The sequence below is a fragment of the Miniopterus natalensis genome, chromosome 5 (assembly GCF_054644295.1).
Source record: "Miniopterus natalensis isolate mMinNat1 chromosome 5, mMinNat1.hap1, whole genome shotgun sequence".
NCBI lineage: Eukaryota > Metazoa > Chordata > Mammalia > Chiroptera > Miniopteridae > Miniopterus > Miniopterus natalensis.
In genome coordinates this window covers 73,711,082-73,728,142 of record NC_142085.1, presented here as the reverse complement: position 1 = coordinate 73,728,142, position 17,061 = coordinate 73,711,082, and the positions used below count along the sequence as shown (strand labels likewise).

General features: G+C 35.5%; 1 protein-coding gene across 1 annotated transcript in view; it reads right to left on the bottom strand.

Moving 5' to 3' along the window:
• PDE7B (phosphodiesterase 7B) overlaps positions 1-16,482 on the bottom strand; it is a 248,756-nt gene extending 232,274 nt beyond the window's left edge. Inside the window, exon 1 of the mRNA XM_087817773.1 lies at positions 16,117-16,482. Within this exon, the coding sequence (XP_087673899.1) occupies positions 16,117-16,137 (21 nt within the window). The 5' untranslated portion in view covers positions 16,138-16,482. The remainder of the gene's footprint in view (positions 1-16,116) is intronic.
• Positions 16,483-17,061: the final 579 nt, after the last annotated feature.

Below are 17,061 nucleotides of genomic sequence, written 5' to 3'. Positions count from 1 at the left end.
TCTTCCTAGGTGATCTCATCTGCTGCCAAGGCTTTAAATAGCACGCGTTGATAAATCTAGGTTCAGTTCTGAACACTGCCTCCCAGACTTAATGTGTTCTAAACAGGACCCTACCTTCTTGCATTTCCCTTCCCCCACTCATCCTTCCCCAATCTGCCCCGCACCAGTGACACCTGCAGTGGTAGAAGTCAAGAATCCAGAATTCACCAACTGTTCTCAAATTTATTTTATTCAACTGACATGTACACAATATACTACTGAACTGAGTCCTAAGTGCGTGTGTACGTGCGCGCGCACACACACACACACAGAGTGAAGACAGATGTATGTAGCATTTATCTCTCTGGATTCGACAGGCTTCAGAGATGATCTCAGCACATTTTATAAATAACACATTACCTTCCAAGACACTGCAGCTTTGGGATTTATTATCTGCCTATGTATTCCCATATGTGTATTTGTATACACACATGTACATATATATGTATATACATGCTTGAACCATATGAAGTTACTGATATCTGACTGTTTTGGACTAAAAATACTCATTTCAGTGACATGGCTTGACCTAATATTTATATCTACCAACTTATCTATATCTGTATGTATATCTATATCCATATCTGTATGTATATCTATATCCATATCTACACCTATATCTATGTATGAGGACACACACATATGTATACAATCTTGTAAGGCAGGAAAAGCAGAATCATCTGATTATTTTTCTGAGGCTTTTATAGTAAAAAAAAATTTAGCCAGAACATTTAAGGTATTGAGGCTAAACTAAACAAGAGAAAATGTAAACTATTGGGCCTAAAATTCAATTTCAGTTAAGCATGTATAAGAATTCCCTTGGATTACATACTGAACACAGGTGTAATGTTGCTCAGGCACTATGGAGAAAGTCAGAGAAGCCACATCATATTACAATTCTGGTGCCACAAGAGCGCCTACCAACAATATTCTTTTAAAATTGTTTCCACATATTGACTTGTCATACCATTCTCTTGATAAAATATTGGCACCAAAAGGAGTGAAAACAAAAATATTTCACTGCTAGCTTGACCAGGGGTAAATGATTGGTATTGCCATGCTGGCATCAAGCAATGGAACAATGGCCCAGGACAAGGTCAAGGACTCAGAGAAATGTGGAACCTGAAACTCATCTTGGCCACACTGAAAAACTCCTAGACTGAAACCCTAACTCAGGCTATAGAGATAGCTGACATAATTTCTCTGGAGACAGCTGACATAATTTTAGGCCCATTTCACAGTTAGAAAATAATTTAAGTCATCCTGCTTACTTTAGATGTCATGAATAAATTAAAGGTGGGTCAAAACTACCAGATTTGTAAATTTTTATAATTTAAATTCAACCCATGAAATTAGCTCAATAATTCATTTATGGATTCATTTGTACATTTCTTTAAGGAGTAAACACTAAATATTTGTTGTGTTAAAAGCAGAACAAATAAAACTCATGTACCTTTTAGTAAGAATATGAGGGAGTGGCAATTAAATCTGTGCATAACTGCTGTTTAGTTACTTAATAGTTTGCAATAACTATTTGTTATTACTCTATAATGTGCTAAAGCTAAAAATTTCTTCTCAGTTTAAAAATGCATGAAGTAACACATAAAACTTAGTGTTTTGGCTTAAATATTAAGCCAACCTTATTTTTTAATATCTGTAAGGTATGATATTATCAATTGAAAATAGCAACAATTCATAAAACTTAACACTTAATAATATGTTTTAATTTAATATGTTTTAGCATACACTTAGTAATACATTTAAACATTACTGAAGACTGATTCTTTTTAAACTCTAATTTTTAAATTTCTAGTTTGAAAAGAAAAAGGCCACATATTATATGAAAACTAAAAATATACATTTGTTTTAAAAAATCAATAGAGCAGTATATATCAAACACATTTTTCTTAAGTATTTAATATTTATCCTCTAAAAGTGTATTTTCAAGCTATTTGTAAATTGCTCATAAGTAATTTATGATTAGACTATAGGTTAAAGACAGCATATTTTGCATTTCTTAACTGTAACTTCAAGTTCACTTCTGCTCCAAAGTTACCCCAGGATTTAAAAATCTGGATAAAATATCAGAAAAACACAAAAACCCAAGGAAAGCCAACAATTGCCAGAGGCAATAGATAAACACAGAACACCAAAAACCTGGTTTTACTTAACTAGACCAGAATTTGACTATAGCATAGCTCAGCTTATGAATAAGTGTATTTTGTTTGCAGCTATTTAAATAATTAATTTGCTTATTCCACAGAACACAGCTACTATACTGAAAATAAAAAATTTTGAGTGTTAACTGTACACAGAGGCTACCATTTTCATTCAGAGACATTAGATTTGTTTGTATGAAACTATAAATTATGAAGCAATGAGGATAATGAAGAAAGTTGCTAATAGCTCATTGTAACTAATATATATTAGCTATTATATAAGACAACAAAGCTGTAAATCAAGAATTAAATGATACATTTTGGTAGGTATCCTTGTTTGGAAATGTGAAGTGCAAAATGCAAATTTGTTTATTACAAGTAGTCCTTTGACCCAAGATCTCTTTAGGATATTAGCAATCTCCAAAATGATATTGTTTGTCAAAGTACTACTGGCAAATAATAATTATAAAATAAGTAATTACTGATGACATTGTAATCACTATTTTTTTAAAAATATGTTTTTTTAAATTGCCTTCAGAGAATAGAAGGGAGAGGGAGAGAAGAGATAGAAACATCAATGATGAGAGAGAGTTATTGATTTGCTGCCTCCTGCATGCCCCCGACTGGGGATCGAGCCCACAACCCGGGCATGTGCCCTGACTGGGAATCGAACTGGGATCTCCTGGGTCATAGGCTGTAATTACTTTAAAAATTTTACATAATAGTTATAATGGCTATAGTGAAATATGGAAGGGAAACACATACTTATTTTTATCTACTTAGTACATGATTTTGATGAGTACAACTTCCCATTTTTAAGTTTATTTCAATATAAAAGTAAATACAACTAAAAAAATTGAGAATTTTACTTTTGGTGCATACTGAAGTTTTTAAATGCCATATATGTTATTCTTAATACTTTCTTCCCCTTTTCTCTTTCCACATCCCTTAAAGAAAATAACAAAAGAAAAAAAATAGCCCAGTGGGGCGTGGCTCAGTGGTTGAATGTCGACCTAGGATCCAGGCAACTGGGGTTTGATTCCCGGTAAGGGCACATGCCTGGGTTGTGGGCTTGATCAATGACTCATCATTGATGTTTCTATCTCTCTCTCACTCTCCTTTCCTCTCTCTGAAATCAATAAAGATATATTTTTTAAAAATAGATAGTTATACAGTACTTATTATGTACTCGCCACTGTTTAAAGCACATCATATATATTCATGTTTTATGTTGATAAAATGAGACTAAGACATTCATGATTATTATTACCACTGGTAACTTGGCAGGAACAAATGTAAATCTGTTCTACAGAAAGGTAATATCACACTAGGCCTCAAATTCCTTCCATATTTTTTATGTACAATGTCCAGTGTTCCATCAGAAGTAACCAGGTGTCACAAGAAAAAAACTGAAAAACATACAAACACATGGGGGCTAAAGAACATGTTACTAAACAATGAATGGGCTAACAATGAGATCAAAGAAGAAATCAAAAGATACCTTGAAACAAATGAAAATATGAATACAACAACCCAAAATATATGGACATAGTAAAAGCAGTCCTAAGAGGGGAATTTATAGCATTACAAGCATACCTCAAGACACAAGAAAAATCTGAAATAAACAATATAACTTTACACTTAAAGGAACTAGAAAAAGAACAACAAACAAAGCCCCAAATGAGCAGAAGAAAGGAAATAATAAAGACCAGAGTGGAAATAAATGACATAGAGACTTAAAAAAAAAATACAAAAGATCAATGAAATCAAGAGCTGGTTCTTTGAAAAGATAAGATTGATAAACCTTTAGCTAGACTCATCAAGAAACAAAGAGAGAGGACCCAAATAAATAAAATCAGAAATGAAAGAGGCAAAGAAACAAATGACATCACAGAAATACAAAGGATTGCAAGAAAATACTATGAACAACTATATGCTAACAAATTGGATAGCCTGGGTGAAATGGACAAATTCCTAAAAACATACAATCTTTCAAAACTCAATCAGAAATGATCAGAAAACTTGAATAAACTTCACAGGCGAATTTTACCAAACATTCAAAGAAGAACTAACAACTACCCTCCTCAAGCTATTCCAAAAAATTCAAGAGGAGAGAAGACTCCTAAGCTCATTTTATGAGGCCAGCATTATCCTTATTCCAAGACCAGATAAGGACAGTACAAAGAAAGAAAATTATAGGCCAATATCCCTGATGAACATAGATGCCAAAACCCTTAATAAAATATTAGCAATATATTAAAAAGATTATTCACCATGACCACGTGGAATTTATCCCAGGGATGCAAGGCTGGTACAGTATTTGCAAATCAATAAATGTTTCATTACATAAACAAAATGAAAGATAAAAATCATATGATTATATCAATAGATGCAGGGGAAAAAAACCAGCACCCATTTTTGATTAAAACTCTCAGCAAAATGGGAATAGAGGGATGATACATCAACATAATAAAGGCCATATATGACAAACTTACAGCTAACATCATACTCAATGGGCAAAAACTAAAAGTGTTTTCCTTAACATCAGGAACAAGACAGGGATGTCCACTTTCACTACTCTTATTCAACATAGTACTAGAACTAGTAGCCACAGTGATCAGACAAGAAGAAAAAATAAAAGGCATCCAAATTGGAAAGGACGTAAAACTTATTATTCACAAATGACATGATATTGTACATAGAAAACCCTAAAGACTTCACCAAAAAACTACTAGATTTAATAAATGAATTCAGCAAAGTAGCAGGATACAAAATTAACATCCAGAAATCTATGGCATTTTTATACACCAATAACAAGCTCTCAGAAAGAGAAACTAAAAAAAATACCATTTACCATTGCAAAAAATAAATAATAATATACCTTGGAATAAACTTAATCAAGGAGGTAAAAGACCTGTACTTGGAAAAATATAAGACACTGAAAAAAAAGGTAGGAAGATATAAACAAATGGAAGAATATACTGTGTTCATGGATTGGAAGAATTAACATCATTAGAATGTCCATACTACTCAAAGAAATCTATAGATTCAATGCAATCCCTATTAAAATACCAATGGCATACTTCACAGATCTATAACAAATACTCCAAAAATTTGTATTGAACCACAAAGACCCTGAATAGCCACAGCAGTCTTGAGAAAGAAGAACAAAGTAGAAGGGATAACAATGCTGGATATCAAACTATACTATGAAGCCATTGGGATCAAAAACAGCTTGAAACTGGCAGAACAGGCATATAGATCAAGGGAACAGAACAGAGAGCCCAGAAATTGACCCACGCCATTACACTCAATTAGTGTTTGACAAAGAAGACAAGAGCATATAATGGAGTAAAGACAGTCTCTTCAATAAATGGTGCTGGGAAAATTAGACAAGTACATGCAAAAAAATGAAACTAGACCACCAACTTACACCATACACAAGAATAAACTCAAAATGGATAAAAGACTTAAATGTAAGACATGAAACCACAAAAATTCTAGAAGAAAATATAGGCAGCAAAATATCTAACATTTCACATAGCAGAATTTTCACCAATACATCACCTAGGGCAAGAGAAACAAAGGAAAAAATAAACAAATGGGACTACGTCAAACTAAAAAGCGTCTGCACAGCAAAAGAAACCAGCATCAAAATGAAAAGGGATCCCACTGTATAGGAGAACATATTTGCCAATAATGCATCTGATAAAGGGGTTAATTTCCAAAATATATAAAGAACTCATACAACTTAACAAAAGGGAGACAATCCAATTAAAAAATGGGCAAATGACCTAAACAGATAGTTCTCCAAAGAGGACATACAAATGGCCAAGAGACATACGAAAAAATGCTCAACATCATTAATCATCAGAGAGATGCAAATTAAAATGACAATGAGGTATCACTTCACACCTGTCAGAATGGCTACCATCAACAAATGAACAAACAACAAGTGCTGGCGAGGGTGTGGAAAAAAGGGCACCCTAGTACACTGCTGGGGGGAATGCAGACTGGTGCAACCACTATGGAAAACAGTATGGAGGTTCCTCAAAAAATTAAATACGGAACTGCCATTTGACCCAGTGATCCCACTTCTAGGAATATATCCTAAGAATCTCAAAATAACAATCATAAAGAATAGATGCACCCCTATGTTCATAGCAGCACAATTTACAATAGCTAAGATCTGGAAACAGCCCAAGTGCCCATCAGTAGATGAGTGGATAAAAAAGCTGTGGGACATTCACACCATGGAATACTATGCAGCTGTAAAAAACAAGGATCTCTTATCCTTTGAGACAACATGGAGGGACCTGGAGAGTATCTTGCTAAGTGAAATAAACCAGTCAGAGAAAGACAAGTATCACATGATCTCACTTATATGTGGAATCTAATAAACAAAATAAACTGACCAACAAAACAGATCCAGAGACATGGAAGTATGGAACAGACTGACAAATCTCAGAGAGAAGGGGGCGGGGGGGGGGGGGAGCTGGAAGAAATTAACCAAAGAACTTATATGCATATATGCATAACCCATGAACACAGACAATAGTGTGGTGAAGGCCTGGAGCTGGGGACTGGTGCGGGGTGGAGGGGGTCAATGGGGGAAAAAGGGGACACCTGCAATACTTTCAACAATAAAGATAAATTAAAAATAAAGAATGGAGGAGATATGATGGTATTTCAGAGATGGCAATAATGTAATAATGTTCTATTTTTTGGCTTGGCTAATGGCTACACAGAGGCTCCCTTATTATAAGTTAACCATTCTGTACATTTGTATGCCGGGTATTTTTCTGTATGTATGATATAGTTTAATACAGAATGTCAAAAATAAATTAAAAACTGTATTTCTCTTAAATGTTTAAAGCACCCAATAGCACTATACACAAAATAGTTTTGACTCTATGAAATAATTTTTATAACTTGAAAGGAAATAGTTGATAAACATGTGATGCTTACTATCTTTTATACACAGTTCTAAGCACTTCACAATAAAACTCATTTGATCTTCCCCAAAATCTTATGAGGCAGACATTATAAGCACCTTCTTCTTATAAATAAGTAGAGTGAGGCCCAGAAAGATTAAGCAACTTACTCAGGATCATAGAGCTGATAAGTGGACCATAATGAATGATTCTACACTGTTCCTCTTTACACTATACTGCTTCTCAGAGCCAAACTGAAGTTTAAGGTGTCAGATTCATCCACGGTAAATGCATTTAAAATGAAATAATGTTGTTCCTCTATATATTAGAACCTCCTGTGTAGTACACATATCAAGTAGGTTGCTTTAACATTTTGAAACAGGTATTTTAATATTTTCTATAAATAGTTAAAATTGTATTTTTCTAACTCATGTTTAGAGTAATTAAAGATGAATTCTAAATATAATGTATTGTAAACATAAAAACAATAAAAATGTCATAAGAAAGGCGAGGTTGAATAATAATTTTATTAGCTGTAACTTCTATATATCTCAATTTCCTTGCCATTAAAATGGGTATAACTTAACCTTTCCTAACAGGACTGTTCTGAGAATGAAGTGACCAGACATTTGTGCTAGGCACTAAGTAATTAATTACACCCGAAAGCCAATCAGTCTGTGCAGTAAGTAAACCCTAGACATTTTACAAAGGAAAGCTACTTCACTTTAAATATACATCTCAGAGACTTGAAAGTCAAAAATGCAAAATCAATTGGTGAAAGTATTACTCTTAGTAAGACTAGCATCTGGAACTTGGATTCAGGGCTTTAGGCTACAAGTTCAGTGCTCCTTGAAAAGTGTTTGAGCCTCATTTTTTCTTCCTGTTTTCCCTTCTCTTCCTTCATATAAAATATATAAACTGAATTAAAAATTATGTAGTATTATTGTCATTTAATTCAATAATGCATTTGATTTATTTTTAAAAGATTTTCATTAAAGGAGACATTTTAAATAGGCTATGTTCTCAAACTCTCTGTTTTGGTTTTTAATTTTTGACGTGAATACCACATAAAAAACTTTTATATACATTTGGTTTTTATATACATTTGGCTTTTATTTTTTATAGCCACATAAAAAGCTTTTATATACATTTGTCTTCAAGTCTAAGAAGGACCTTGCCCTCAATTTCTCTCTAATGCACACACATGGGCACCTGATTAATTAAAAAGAGGACAATATTTCTCAGTTATTTTATTTATAAGTCATTGCGCTGTTTGTAAATGACTAATAATTTTTTAATAATTAAAAGAGATTTATAAAGAAAAGTTTAGAATGTTGGTTCTGGTCATTGAAAACTGCTATAACACAAAATTCCTATCTGGTTTATATTTATCCTTTTGTTTTATTTTAACTTAAAGGTTATTCTTTACTCCAAACACAATAATAAAGGTCTAGAAAAATAGAAAATAAAAATCACCTGATAACTAAAATGACTAATACTTATATTTTCCAAATCAAACTAAAAACCAAATTGAAAAGTTTTCATTTAATTGAAAAAACAAGAATACTAGTCTCAAAGACATGGAAAAAATACATTTCAATCACATGGAAAACACTTTTTTCATAAATGTAATGACCTTTTCTAAATCAAGGCATTCTTTAGACCTCTGTATTACTGCAGCATCTCCTTTTATGAAAATGCATCTACACTTTTGTGAATGACTGAGTTCTTTCATCTGACTGGACACAGCTGGCAAGTGGCATAATGAGAAGGGGAAATGAAAGTCTTTTTCTTTTCCCTCCTGAAAAACCAAGAAATGCATAAATCATATTCAAACTGAAGCATTAGTTGCTTGTATTACCACACAACTACACATCTTAATACAAATAGTGTGTTCTGCTGTTTTGTGAATAACTGATAGCAGAGTATATTTAACATTTTTCTTTTAATCTTCACCCGAGAGTATTTTCCCCATTGTTTTTGGAGAGATGGAAGGGAGAGAGGGGAAGAGAAACATGGACGTGAGAGAGACGCATCCATTGGTTGCCTCCTGCACAAGCCCCGGCCGTGGCTGGGGATCGAGCTAATCGAACCAGAGACCTTTCAGTCCAAGGGTCTATGCTCTAACCACTGAGCAAAACCAGCTAGGGCAGTACATTTTAACCCTGAAAGTCCATCTATGAGGTGTGGTTTCCCTGAACACTATTTTTGCGTAATTTAAAATTTTGCATAATTAATGATATAAGAAATTTAACCAAATTGACCAATTCTTAAGCAGCAAATTTAGTTCAAATGCTTAAACCAATAAGATATGTACATTTAGTTTATGCAGAATGATCTCAACTAATTGGGCATGCAACAGGCCCAAAGTTTTCTTAGACACATAGGAAAGCTTGACCGAGCCTCTGATTTTGTACATGAGGAAACTGGTGCCGGAGTGATTACTGGCCCAGAGTTACTCAAGCGGGAGTGATGGATGGGCTGATATCTCCTCATTGCCAGGACTCTTCGTCCAGGTCCAGCTGTGCTGCCTAGCTGTGTCAGAGGCACATGGGAGAGTTTCCACAGGATTGGAGGCAGATGCTAATGAAGCAATCTGAAACCAATATAGAACTCTTTCTTCTTTTACTTTCTAATATTTTCCCTCAACTTTACATATCACACAATAATAAATAAATATCTGTAATTTTCTCCATTGTATATGTAATAATTTCATGGGGAGAAAAGTTGAACAATTCTAAAGTATGTACATGTAAAGGAAGTCTTCTCCCATCCCATACTCAAAGTTCACCATACAAAGTTAAGTTTCTTATTTGAATTTCCAGAAATTTTCTCAGTGTGTGTGAATGTGTGTATGCAGTTATACAAATGTATTGTAACTTTTCCCCCCTACTTTTCCAGATTTGTGCATGTAGATCTACCTCATTCTTTAAAATAACTATATGGAATTTTATTGTATGGATTTAAAACAATGTATTCAACAATTCACCTGTTATTGGGTTCAAGTAGTTTCTGATTTTTTATATTAAAAACAGTGCAAAAATAAACATAATTTGATATTTCTTAGACTAAAATGTACTAGGTCAAACAGTATGTAAAACATTAACCAAATGGTATCTTTAGATATAAAATTTTGACCCATTCAGGAATATGTTAATCTCCTTGTGTCTATACCTGAACCCATGGAAATACCCATTGCATCAGACTAACCGTGGACTCCAGCACCCACACTTCAGTATATTTATCTCCTGTATAAACTCTTTTTTTTCCAGCAGAATCCTATTTTTGTGTGCCAGGTAAGGGTGATTTTCATCATGTAGAAAGGATATTTCATGTATTTCTTATATATGTTAATTATGACAATGTAAAGCACAAAAGGTATTAATAAGAATACAATTTGAGCAGGGATTTCAATAAAAAATTTACACAGCCCAGCTGGCGTGGCTCAGCGGTTGAGCATTGATCCAGGAGACTGCGGTTTGATTCTGGGTCAGGGCACATGCCCGGGATCCCCAGTCGGGGGCCTGCAGAAGGCAGCCGATCAATGAGGACTCTTTCATCATTGATGTTTCTCTCTCTCTCTCCCTCTTTCTGAAATCAATAAAGATATATTTATAAAAAATTATGCAAATTCATCAACTACTAGAAAGGAAAAACTAAAACAAACATTACTCCAAATTTCACAAAAGGAAACTCCATCAAAATCTCATCTTAATTTTTTTCATCTTCTCCTTAAAAATGCAAGAAAGAAAGAAGTAAGGAAAGAAGTAAGGAAAGGAGGGAAAGGAGGGAGGGAGGGAGGGAGGGAGGGAGGGAGGGAGGGAGGGAGGGAGGGAGGGAGGGAGGAAGGTTAAATGTATGACATAAACTTGCTTTACTGGTATATTGGCTGAGGCTATTATTTTCATACTTCCATACTATACGCAAGCAAATGTATAAAGTATCCATGAAAGGATTTAAATTTTCAAATACTGGGATATATATACATTAGCATATTAAAAATTACATATTGATTTAATTGATTTCTGTGTTTTTGTGTCATGTTATTTTTAGGTTTACCCCAAACTACAAACACTGTTCTCTATTTTCCATGCTTGAGCTGCTACGTATAAAGCCTCACCCAGAGAAGACCCCAGCGGTAATGCTCTGGCCTACATAGGATCCCACCAGTGCCTGGATTCAGGGAGCTGAATTGCATCAAATCCCACCAGTAGGATGAGGCAGGGACTCTGTACCATGGGGTCAAGGTCTCAGAGCAGATACTCAATGAACAACCAATGCACCAAAATTTTTTCTTCTGAGGATTCCTCCAATTAACTTATCAACATGGTTTAAGTTAGTCTCTAAAGACACCAGAATTAGAGTTGAGGAGATATTAAATGAAATAATATACAAAATCTAGAACGCTGATTGGCACTTAGGAAGAAGACACTTGTCATGTAACATTCAAGTCCCAGCAACAATGAACACAGAGCATGTCCCCTCTACTGTCTGAAGGAAGTGCCACCACCAGGGAGAAGCACATCAGCCTCACAGAAGAGTAACAGGGCAAGAACAGATGACCTCCACTGGGGAGCAACAGTCTGCCTGGAGAGAAATTTTGGAGGTGAAATTATGTAAATTTGGATGGCTGAATAAAGGTAAGCTACGAAGAAAAGTGAAAATAAAGGATGGGAGAGGTGGCAGTAAAAAAAAATTAATGCTATTATGTCAACATTAATCTTGCCAGGGTAAAGCACAAAAATCGGAAAGGAGAAAGGCATCCTAGAAACATTGGAACAGTATTTATATTAAAGATAAGGGAACCGAGGGCTCCAAAGTTTAAGAAATTTGCCTGAATTCACACAGGTCATCTAGAAGTTTTGAGCCACTATGTGAGGTTTCCTGACGTTGAGGGTATTTCCCAGAACACCACATTGCATCAACAATCAAGCCCACCACAGCTTGGGAAGCTTCCTGGCTTGTACCAAATGGCAGCTGGCATCTGGGGCTGCTGTCAAAGTTCTTGAAGGACTACTGCTTCTATAATCCCTAGTGGTTTCAAGTTCAAGCGGTGATGAAGATGACACCAATGCACTGATTTAATTCACCATGCCAGGCCTGTACAGTATCTTAACCACCGAGAAAACTTTCGCTCTCTTCAACATTATATTTGTTAAGGACACCATTACAAATATATTATTTCAGAAGAATAACAATGCCTTCAATTGATCATATTAAAACCACATTAACAGAAATAAATACCTATCTATATAGATAGAAAAGTTATTTTTCTTGAATTTCAATTTGTATAAAGCCACCTCTTCTATTTCATTTCTCTTTGTCACCACCTCCTTCCCAAACTCTTTTTTGTTCCTCCGTTTCTCTGCACAGACTCCACTATTTATTTATATGTTCAACCATAATATAGATTTCCTGAAGGTGCGAATCATTGTGCACCTCTCTATTTTATTCATTTCATCTCAAGAGGCACAACCATTGACATGTCAAAAGTAAGCAGAAATGTTTTTTGAATAAAGGTTTGACGCTTTCACATTTATTTATACATGGAATTTTTAAAGAACTCCAAGTTAAGAGTAAGAATATTATAAAAAGTTTTATCTAAAAAGGATTGTTGGAAATAACCCAATACAACCAATTTATTTTACAGATGATGACACTGAGGTCAAGTAAGCAAGTGGTTCATTCATCCAACTAGTTAGAGCCTGAATGAGAATGCCCACCTTGTCCCCTGTCTCTGTCTGCTGTTCTTTTTAGCACACTCCATGCAGTCACTCCCTAAATATACATTAAATCATTTAGATACCTACATGATTCTTGAGAAAGTATAAATGGCTTGATAATACATAGAATTTTGAGACATTTCACTCTCTATATTCAAATCTCTAACAATGCCTGGTACACAGTAGACAATCAGTCAGTCAGTTTGGGTTTCTCATTCCTTTTCCTCTTTTCTCTCCCAAATCTCCATATCAACCACTTCAACAACTGCTAATCTACCAAGTACAGGACATCTCAAGAATCAAAGTCAGAATGTTGACAAAGCCACCTAGGATGCTTGCAAAAGCCATTGGTACTGACCCAAAGGCTGCTCCCATTGAGTGATGGAAGTACTCCCCAAGATGTATTCTCAGGTGAAATGGGGATACCACTGTGGGGAGGTGCTAATAGAGAGGGTCTCACCACATTTCCAAAAGCCAAATCCCTTCTTCTTGAGCCCAATGTGTCTCCTAGAAGAGGGATTCCTACTTGTCTGTAGACTTCTTTGGGATACATGAACTAAATCCATAGGGTGGTGGATTCTTTGGAGAAGAATTTTTATACATTAAGGGTCTCCCAATAAATTACTCCCCAAAAGTCACCATGAGTTGAACCACTTAAAATACCTGTTAGCTTTTACATTTAGAAGTTCTGAAATCTATTCTGATTCTTAATTTTGACAGTTCTCTTTAATGTAATAAAGCCCTTTTAGTCTTCCTTGGCATTAATTTATCACAATAAATTTCTTCCAACACTATGTTCTGCTAGTCAACAAGTAGCTTCCCCTGTGAATTGAGCCTGGCTAAGAACAAATCAAATTAATTAATTAGCATTTTTTCAGATGGTACATTCTCACTTTGAGAAAACTTCGTCATTGTACTTCTGCATCTATTTGGAGTAAGATGTATTTGGACTGAAAATAACAGCAAGTGAACATTGGGAATGCCCTCCTCTGTACCATTGATGTATTGATTCCTAGATTATATTTTAGGCTGGACTAAGACCAAAAAAATTTTTCAGACAGTTGAAAATGCCATATTTGAAAAATCATTTCAATAACTTACAATATATAAAGTGTAGTAAATTCTCAGCAAACATTTCAACTAGGTATTTATTGAGAGCTAACAATGGGTAGCTTTGTGCTGAACACCATATAAGGCATTAAAAGATGACCTGGTGGCCCGGCCAGCGTGGCTCGGCAGTTGAGCATCAACCTATAATCCAGGAGAACGTGTTTGGATTTCAGGTCAGGGCACATGCCTGGGTTGTGGGCTTGATCCCCGGTGGGGGGGCTTGCAGGAGGCAGCCAATCAATGACTCTCTCATCATTGATGTTTCTCTCCCTCTCCTTCTCCCTTCCTCTCTCTGAAATGAATAAAGATATATTTTTAAAAAAGGACCTGGTGCAATTATTTCTCCTAAATTGATGTCTGTTCCTGATAAAGCTTGGATTTTCTACCCCTGACCTCAGCAATTTAATTCAAAAAAGAGTTTCTCAACTGATTTGCTGACTTATAGTCACCACTGATTTTTGTCTCATGTTGTCCAACTGAGTCAGTATACTCTGAAATGGGTCAGCTTACAGTGTCAGGTAAAAATCCTTGTAAAGAGGATACAGCCTTTGGAATTGCAACTAGTTACTCTGGGTGTCTACTTGAGACAAAAAGCAACTTGATTTTATTAGAGAAAATGTCAATCAAGACTTAACTACTGACACCCGCCTTTGTTTCACCAGCCAGTAATAAAAGATAAAGCAGAGGAAATGGAGGAGCTGCAGTTAGACTTTTGCAACACACAAGGTCCTTGTTTTCCCACTAGGCGCTGCAGAAAAGCAATTGTCCATTCACAGCACATCCTCTGCACTTTAGAGCTAATATTTTTGCAGTTCTTAATTTGGTACATTACAGTCTTATGCAGTTAATCTTGCTAACCCTTCGAAATGCACTGTGCATGTCATACCTTGCTTAATATCACTGCTAACACGACCCAGTTTTTAAAATTTCTGTTTCTCAATGTTGAGAATAGAAACCCTTTTTAAAAAAATCAAGTGAGAAATTCTGGAAACAGAGTAATGGTCTCACATAATCCTGTCTTACTTTCTACTGTATAACTTTGAGAAGGGTAATAAGGAAATCCATGTTAACTATCTATCACTTGAATTGCTTTTACAAAAATTGACTCTGGATAGGAACGCTTTTTAGCAGGGGTTCCCCTCAACACTTAATAATAACATGCCATTGAGAACAACATTAGCCCTGTGTTTCATTGCCCTGCTTCCTGCAGCATTTAGTGTGCTCACTGTATATGAATGCATATGCCTGCCTTCTGGTGCAAAGATTCACTCGAACGTGTTAATAGTCAGTCTGGCTACAGCACATGAATCTATAGATGATGAATTTAGTCCCCAGGCTCAATCACTTAAGTCCCTAATTAAATATCTCACTCTGATTTTAACTATTATTAAAAAAAAGATAATTAGCAATTTTTCAGTGCTAATAAAGAAGTTTCTATTTTCGTCTAAATAATAAGATTTAAATCATTGATCATATAACTCAGTGCCTGCATCTCTCCTATTGACTTCTACATCCAGAACATTTTTAAAAAAACGCAACAAGGTGGTAAAGTGCATTTTCCTCAGGAATTCATTTTTCTGACACACATTCTACAGATTTTTCTACCTTCAGTCTCATTACCAGCTTCCTCCTCTCTTCCTACTAATGTCTTCATCTTGAAGTCTGCTATCAACCAACATGACAAACTCAAGAGAAACACTGATTTGCTTTTTTCCTGTTCCGCAAACCCCACCAACCTCTTTACCAATATTTTTCAATCCTGACCCACCAAAACAAAAAAATGACCCAATGCTAACATTTACATTGGAAAGAAATATTGCATTCATAAAAAAAGGAAAGAAAAGAAAAGGAAGGAAAAGAATTGAAAAGAAAAGAAAGCAGCCCTCCTCAGTGGGGACTCTAAGTACAGTGAAAATGCCCGAGCCTCTCATCAGGCTGGTTGGAATGAAACAGTTAATTCAGGGTAAGTGATAATGTTTAGTCAGTTCGCCTAGAAAAAGGAAGGAAATTCAAAAGCTGATTGCTGTAGTAACAATCACAGACCAGAAAATACATATGTACAGGTTCACTTTAAATAAAACTCCTGCCAGCTCTCTGGGATTCTGTTCTCTCAAGAAAAATGAGCTTGCCGCTTAAATTTGTTGTACCTACCTCAACCATTAAACAAGACATTTAACCATAGTGGCAGTTCTGTGACCTTTGAATGCCGTGAAATCTCTGAGCGGTGCTGCTTGTTCATGAAGACTTGTGCTGCAGAATCCAGCAACTTCATCCAGGATTAGGAATATAATTAAGTAAAAAAAAAAAGAAAGAAAGAAAAGAAACACAAACAGCACACAGAGAGATCGAGAAAGAAGGAAGGTGAAAGGGAGATTCTCTCTGGGTGAGTACACCACTTTCCTCCCAGACAAGTGCTGGGACAGAGCCGAGCCTGCTGCAGTGCCCAGACCCACCGACTGGCTGGGGGAGCAGGCAGCCGGCCTGCGAGGCTGGGAGGTGCTGTCAGTTGCCACAGGCAAGGGAAGGCAGAGACCAATCGGCTTCAACTCTGGCAGCTTACTGGAGTGGAGCCTTTTCTGTTTATGTTTCCTCATTTCAAGAGTGACGTCAAAGGGTTTAGTTCTTCCTCTGCATGTGCTATTAATTTTAAAGTACTGTACTATGGAAAGAATGTGTGTGTGCCTGTGGTTAGCCTGGGCACCCCACTCTCAGGAGAACCCAGGAAACATTTTCTATATTCAGGAATACATTTAGAAATTTTAAACTACCTTGTGATTAAGTATAACAAAAACACAAAAATAAAAACAAAGAAACAAAAAATAGACAAAAACCCCTGAGCTAAACAATAGCAGCAAGATTTACATATTTTTTCCAAATGTTAGTGCGTGTACATATGCCCATGTCACAGCTGTTGCTTATTTTGAACTAATTCATTTTTTCCCCTCACCTAAAAATGAATTATTGCTTAATCTTTTTAGCCATGGATGCAGAATTGCGCAAATGAGCTGATGAACAATATTCTCTGTGGTGAAAAAATTGAAATCGTGTTTATGCTGCTGCTGATCTCTGCTTTTCTGTCTTTCCTCCAGTTTATGT